At 34.9% G+C, this 7,727-nt stretch overlaps 1 protein-coding gene across 1 annotated transcript; it reads left to right on the forward strand.

Annotated features, from left to right (window-relative positions):
- The first annotated feature begins 421 nt into the window (after window positions 1-421).
- Window positions 422-7,177, forward strand: LOC114270261 (chaperone protein dnaJ-like protein). The gene is made up of 7 exons (XM_028211711.2): window positions 422-712; window positions 792-1,004; window positions 2,155-2,221; window positions 3,842-4,173; window positions 4,413-4,554; window positions 4,843-4,968; window positions 6,466-7,177. The coding sequence occupies exons 1-7, from the start codon at window positions 673-675 to the stop codon at window positions 6,848-6,850; spliced, it is 1,305 nt and encodes a 434-aa protein (XP_028067512.2). The 5' UTR covers window positions 422-672; the 3' UTR covers window positions 6,851-7,177.
- Window positions 7,178-7,727: the final 550 nt, after the last annotated feature.

Consider the following 7,727-nt stretch of genomic DNA (forward strand, 5'->3'; position numbering starts at 1 on the left):
AGGAATTCTAACTACTATTGAAATATTTTATATCCTTTATACTATAAAATCATAATACGAGGGATCTTAAAAAAAAAATTCTTTTTATTTTGACACAAGAATTACTTTATGTGCTCCTGAGAATAGTCTATTTATAAATTTTTATTTTATTTGATATAATAAAAAACAAAAATCGATATAAACATTTTTAATGATTAATAAAATAAATAAATTTATTTAAATAAAAAATATTTATTATTTTTAAAAGACTGAAAACACTGTTTAACACTATCCATCATTACTGTCACTCGCTATGCCACCACCTAATAAGCTAAAAAAAAAAAAAAAAAAAAAAAATAAATAACAAAACCGCCAAATATTATAAAAAAAAAAATTCCCAAAAAAAATTTAACAAAAGATTAATAAAAAAATATTTTTCACCAAAAGAAAAAGAAGGTAAAACGAGCGTGCAAAAAATAAACTCAAAACTGCTGTTACAGAGAGCGTGGCCCCATTGACAATGAAGTGAAGACAAAACCCCAGCCTTCCTCGATCATAATCTAATTCATTTCCTTACCGACGAAGCAATTTTTAATTTTCATTTCTTCATATAATATACATATATATATACACTCCTATATGACGATTTCATTGCATAATTGAATCTCAATCTCTCTTTCTCTCCGAAGAAATATGGAACAAGAAACTAAAATGGAGGAGGCATTGCTCTCAGGTAAAATTCCATCTTCATAGGCTTTCAATTTTGGTTTTCCCCAATGTTTTGATTTGTAAATTTGCGTTCTGATTGACAGAGAAGAGCGATGTTGTAGAAGAGACACAAAGCTTCGAGAGATGGAGTTCGTATCAGTACGTGGAAAGGGCTGGTTCCATAATTCCAACAGCTTCCTTGGCTGGAACTGAAGTCAGCGTCGACGAAATTCGATCTGCTACTGCTTCTTCTGATCGATATTACCCTCCTTCTCTTCACGCCCCTTTGATCAGCTCACCCGAACCAGATCCTAATGGTAATCCAATTGAATAATATCCCCAATTGATTCACTCACTCACACACACAAACAGTTTAATGTTACATTGAAATGTCAGCAACCCAGTAGAGGGTTTTGTTTTAACAATTGGTTACTGCAATACCCAGAAGAAAGTTTGGATTTTTTTTTTTTGGGTGGTGTTGTAGTTCAGAATTTGTGAATTTTGTTGCTGCATACTAGGAAAGTTGTGTTTCGTTGGATTCACGCATATATATGCATATGAACAATCACAGAAACAGTACAGTTTAATGTTATATTGAAATTTCAGCAACCCAGCAGAGGGTTTTGTTTTAACAATTGGTTACTACAATACCCAGAAGAAAGTTTTGATATTTCTTGCTTTTAAATATTTTGGGTGTTGTTTTGTGGTTCAGAATTTGTGAATTTTGTTGCTGCATTCTAGGAAAGGAAAGTTGTGTTTGGTAGGATTCACTAAACAGTGAAACATGTTCAGTTTAAGTGTTGAATTTGGTGTTTCTACTAAATGACTGGTTGAGTAAGTTTATGGTTTATATTGGATTTTGACCTCATCCCTATGTTTAACATTGCCAGAGATATGATATTTACTTTTAGCTTTGGCCTCCCTGAATTTGCATTTTCTTAGCCTAGCAAAAGAAAAGAAAAGAAAAAGCAGGGGGATTAGAAAGGAATTTTGCCACTCACATGTGAGTTAAATCTCTCAGTAATGTAGCATCATTCTGCTAAATTTTAATCCAAATCAAGAAAAAACTAAAGCAAACAAATTGGCAGCAATCTACAAATCTGACCTATTAGAGTTGTTTTAAATTATTTGTTTTCTTGAGCTAGATTCACCAAGGATTTAGTAGGACAATGGAGTCACGAATGAAGTGTTTAGGCATATAGACAATTACTTGAAGTGATTATGGGCACTGTATAGTTGATTAGGCTACTGAGTTTTATTTACATGGACTATTTGATTTGAATTGATTTGATTCACTGCTTAATTTAAAAAGGCCAGCTTTTATAGTTTCAATACATGTTTCTGTTTAGAACACATTATGATGTACTGAAGGCTAATATGGCAACATAGCTTCATCGATTGCTTCCCTGCAAGTACTAGACTATAGCATATTATTTTGGATGCTAAACTATGAGCCACTTTTTGCAGAGCAAGCTCTCATTTATCAAGGTGGATATGGAGGAGATTATGGTGGAATTTCTAATGAATTTCAGAGGTGAGGTTCAATAATGACTTATAGAATATTGATTTTCTAAGGACCTATTCAATAGTTAATTGGGGTGATAACTTCATGTTTTTTTAATAATTGTGGGTCCAATTGCCCTTGCATTGGGGCTCTATTGTTTTAGCTAAGAATGAAACAAAAAGGGCTGATTGGGATGCCATGGGAGGAGGATATGTTACTATGCCTTTTTTGTCTTTTTTCAACACTATTTATTGAGTGTTAGCGTAACATACATTATTGGGCTCATTTCTTGACAATTTAAGCTTTTGGGATAACTGGTGTTCTATCCGTTAATGAATGGGAGCATGGCCACATGTGAGTGGGAGTGTTAAGGATACAAATAATAAAGTTACCTATACATCTTAATGAAGTTACTCCTTTCTCTAACAGCATAAGCTTTCAATGTGATGGTAGTGAACAATTTAACATGGTATTCAAATTCTCATTCCAGGAGATCCTAGGTTTAATTTCCATCGTTATGTTTGTGCACCATGTTCAATTTAGCTTGTGCATTCGTCTGGTTGTTGCACGAGTGTTGAATAGATTGATATGTATTGTTTGGCCCATTGCTTAATAGATTTAGCTTTTGGTGCAGACTAATATGAAATGGAGATACCCACTTTATGCCAGTTGTGCTACACATCGCTTGCTATTGGGATCCTTCTCATTATTTCTTTTCTTCTTTCTTCGAGACAAATTTCCATATTATCCTTGCAAAAATAAATTGAGTAACAATTTGGTGAATAGTTACAGAAAAGGAAATTGAGGGTAAGATGTATCAACCACTCCTCATTTGTGTAGCATTGTTCATGAATGATGTTGATGTGAGGAGAACAATCCTTAAAATTGCAGGTTTCCTGGATAGTTATTGTTTCCATTCAATCTTTTATTAGTATTATTATTTTATAGAATTTCATTGAGAAATTTCAAGAACCTTTCATTTTTATCCTCTTTTTTTCTGGATAATAAATGGAGCCTACGAAAATTTTAAACTTGTTTGGCAAGTTGTTTTTGAAAGCCATTTTCAGGAACATTTCTGAAATCAACTCATTGTTTAGGAAACACCATTTTTTTTTTTCTTTTTTTTTTTTTTGGAAACTGTTTTTGCACAAAAAATAAAATGATATGAAAGGGATTGGTGTTTTCGATTTTTTTCTTTCCTGAAAACATGAAAACCAATAATGAAGAAAACGAAAACACAACCAAAGATGTGCTGTATCATCCTTGTTGCCCTTTTATATCTTCTCTTCCCGAACTGTATTTTTTATATGGGAGAGAGAAAATCCATTGTACCAGGAGCATGCTTGGAAAACTCAGATAACTCATATTTGTTGTCTCCTGTCTCAAGGAAATTGTATAGACTTGTTTATTTGGATATTTGGCATAACCTTAAATGGGTTGATCTATTGCCATATGTTTATCTTTTGCTTGATTCCAAATAACGGACCTACCTCCTGGATATGAATGCATTTACAGTTTTGCCATTGGTATAAAACTTCAATTGTGTGTGGGGCAAATCTCAATTCTTATAATTGGAGTTTTTTTTTTTTTGTGCAACATTTTTTGGAATTTGTCTGCATCATCATTTTGATTCTTGAATTCTTTGTATAGGCAAATATTGGATGAGGTAGAAATACGAGAATTGCTTATTGATCATGTTGGTCATCGTTGCTGTTGGGGAAGTCGTCCAGCTCGGACATGGAAAATTCATGCAGTGGAAGACTGCAATGTTTATGTCGGAACTTTAGAGACTTTCATTGAGGAGAGAGAAACAGTAAAAGAAACAGAACCATACCGTAATGGCAATGTGGATGGAAAGGATAAGGGGCCTGAACTTGGAATCTGGGAGTTGGATTTAAGGACTGAATTCCCGGTTTTATTTATACCTCATAAAGAAACACGGGCCAAAATTCCACATTCTGAAGCTATTGAAAAATGCTCAGGTATGGATTCAGGAACAGTGGACTTTCTACACTCAGTGAGGAGGAGTTCATATGTTGAAGTCTTTTAATCTACATTCATATCTGTCCCATATATGTGCCTCTGTCACTCTGGTTTCCTCCATTGGTCTCTTCTTATCATACTAATGCTGTAATCTCTAGTGTTGTCTTCTACTAAGACGTGTTCCATATGGTAGCAGCCCGGATTGTTGATTCCTGATGCAGCCTTAACATGTTGGCAGGTTGTGCTGGTCGAGGAGATAATGTATGTCCCACTTGCAATGCAGATCAACAACCGGGATTTTACAAGGAAAATCTGATGACACAGTGCCCTGCCTGTTATGGGAGGGGTCTGGTTGCTCATAGAGATGGATCTGATACAATGTGAGCTGTTTATTATTCATGGATCTATTAGCTTACTAATAGAGGATTCAAGCAATCAATTTTGGCCCTAGCTGGTTATGTGCTTTAGATTTCTGGATCATGCTCTCCCTTCTTTTCGCAATGTAAAATGGGATCTTAAACGTGACATTGTTGACCATTGAGCCTGATTGCTAGATGCATAGTAGATTCACCTTTGATGTCAGAAAATTGATTATTCTTCTTGCTTTGCAATGGAAGAGGCAGCTATTTGGTATAATTTAAATTTATCGAATCGCTTTGTCCCTGCAGATGTGTGAAGTGTGATGGCAAGGGAAAGATTCCTTGTGCAACCTGTGGATCTCGTGGGCTGATTAAATGTAAGACATGTGAAGGCAGTGGTTCTCTCTTGACACGCAATATCGGCATTGTTAGATGGTATGTCTGTTTGTTTCTGATAGAATGATACCCATATGGCCTTATTGTTATAAAGCAAAAAGCCATTAATTTAGGCCAACCTATGATGCATGGACACGGGACACGATACGGACATGTGGACACAAATTTTCAAAAAATAGGAGACATGCTCAATATATAATTTTATTTATTTATTATATGTAAAATTAAAAAAAATATTATTTATATAAATAAAATTATATATATTATTTATAAATAAAATATATTTAAAAAAATATTATCCACCTAATTTTTTTTAAAAAAAAACTATATTATTTATTTATTTTATTTATTTACTTTAACATCAAATTTCATTCACAAATTATTTTTTTATAAATAAAAATAATTTATTTTAGATTAATATCCAAAAAAAATTAAAAAAGAAAAACAGGGGAAAAAAAAAGAAACAAGAGAGAGAGATAAGAAGGTGTGAGTCAACACAGCGAAAGTCGAAGAGAGAGAGAGAGAGAGTCAAACAAAGAAGATGAGTCGAATAGAGAGAGCGAGAGAATCGAACACAGAGAAAGCAAAAGAGAGTCGAACACACATAGCGAGGGAGCGAGAGAGAGAACACGCACAGACATACAGAGAGAGAGAGAGAGAGAGGGACAGAAGAATCAACGAAAGAAGAAGAAAAATGCAGAAGAAAAGAAGAATGAAGAAGAAAAATGAAGAAAAGAAGAACATACCTCAGATCTAGGGCTTCAATAGGTTCTTCACCGTTTCTCTTTCTCTTTCTCTCTGTTTCTCTATTTCCTTGTCTATGGGTTAAGGTTTTTCTCTTTTTGTCTCCAACGTGTCCACAAAGTGTCCAAGAGTGTCCCAAGCTTGTCTGGCTGAAGAAATTCAACAAAAAAAAAAGGGGGGGGGGGGGGGGGGGGACACGCTAGGCAGAGTGTCCAACACGTGTCCACCGCATGTCCGACGTGTGTCCGTGTCCGTGTCCGATACGTGTTCGACACCCATAAGTTGCCTCCGGAGAGGTGTCTGTGCTTCTTACTAACCATTGTTTGTTAAGCATGAGCCTAAAACCTCAAGAATTAGGGGGAGGGGGGGAACAAATAAACAAAAAACAATAAAGAAAAAGACAACAACAAAAGTAAGAAGAGATTAGCTTCAATGGATCAACTTCTATATGCTCAGTTGGATGATATAGAACCTCTTTTACTTTAGTTATGGACTTTCTTAGCTTTGGCAAAGTTATTATGCAAAAATCTGAAAGTAGTGATTGTCATAGAAGATGCAAACTATCCCTCTATCTCTTTCTTCCCAAGTAAATATGTTGAGTGAGATCTTCCTGCCTTTTTCTTTGGTCATCATGAAAAATGAAGAGGGGGAAGGAAAATGAAGGAAAAGGTGACAAAATTAGAAGCTATTATTTGTCATTTTTCTCTTCCCTTTTCTTTTCCCTCCACAAATCTCTCTTGTGCATAAGCCAGTTGACATCATACCTAAGGATGTGAGTTTTTGCCTTTGCAGGAAGACACTTTCCACTCGAAAAGTAAGTGCGACAAGCGGAGCAGCCTCAGTTCCAGATGAGGTCTTCCACAGAGCCAAAGGGGTCCAATTGTGCAACACTCAAGCCCATCAGTGTAGTCCTGCCTTTTTTGCGGATTCGTTCTTCCTCAACAAGTTCTCCTCTGAAGTAATTGCCGACAGGGCCCCAGTGCCTCCTACTGCCAGGGTCATATGCGAGAGACACGCTATCTCTGTTGTGCCTGTGACTCGCGTTACCATGGCTCATCGCGGTCGACCCTTCAGTTTCTATATCATTGGTTTTAGCAGAGAGGTGTACTTGAAGGACTACTATCCTGCTAGGTTTTGCTGGGGTCTGTGTCCATGCTTGGAATGGTTGAAGATATAATTAAGCAGATTTTCCATCTCAAAAAGTATAGGAATATAGAAACCGATCACATAATCGGACATAACTCTCTCACTGGGTCTCTCATTTATGTGAGATAGTTGTTTCCGGTTATCTAATTGGTTTCTGTGCAAGTAAATTCCTCAAGTACGGTGTTTTCTTGGCGGGAATTTCTCTGTCTCTGTTTCTCTCTGTCTCTGTGTGTGTGTATGAGCTTTGTTGCTACTGCTTTTTACTGTTTGGTTTGAGCTAGTTGAAGTTCTCTTGTTTTCTGGGTTTGTAGTTTTTTCTTTACACTGAAATAAAATAAAATTGTGTGATTGTGAGTAATGAGACAAGAAACATGTATTATTTTCTGAGTACACAGGATTTCATATTTGGATTCTCTCCATTATATGAATCAAACATAGATTACATGAATCAAACGTAGATGTTTATTTCTCAATCAATAATTGTGAAAAGTTACACCAAAATATTTTAAATTTTAAATGGACTTAAGAATTACAGACAGTTGATTTGAGATTTAATAATATGTTACAATTTTATGCATTGGAATGAAAATCACTATTCAAATTATGTAATCGAAAGGATTCAAACCCAAGTATTCTAGTCCCAATAGGGAAATGCTATGATACACACTTCATGTGCAAGTATGTCATTTATAAGTTTGATTATTACAAATAATATAATTTAATATTACAAGAGTCATGATTTAAAAAAAAAATTATAACTTAACATCAAATGAGATATAACCAAATAAATCTTGAATCATAACTAAAATTTTGTCATAATTAAGATCACATTGACTCAAAAGTCATAACCAAAGATGCATAAGGGATGTGTACCATAAAATTTACAATCCCCAATAATATAAGTTTAT

This window comes from Camellia sinensis, chromosome 3 (genome assembly GCF_055761805.1).
Source record: "Camellia sinensis isolate YWXY chromosome 3, ASM5576180v1, whole genome shotgun sequence".
Taxonomy (NCBI): domain Eukaryota; kingdom Viridiplantae; phylum Streptophyta; class Magnoliopsida; order Ericales; family Theaceae; genus Camellia; species Camellia sinensis.

Excerpts from the sequence above, each read along its gene's own strand:
- LOC114270261 (XM_028211711.2), top strand. The coding sequence starts at position 673 with ATGGAACAAGAAACTAAAATGGAGGAGGCATTGCTCTCAG. Across the intron at positions 713-791 it reads GGAGGAGGCATTGCTCTCAG|AGAAGAGCGATGTTGTAGAA; the intron begins GTAAAATTCCAT and ends TCTGATTGACAG. Across the intron at positions 4,969-6,465 it reads AATATCGGCATTGTTAGATG|GAAGACACTTTCCACTCGAA; the intron begins GTATGTCTGTTT and ends TTGCCTTTGCAG.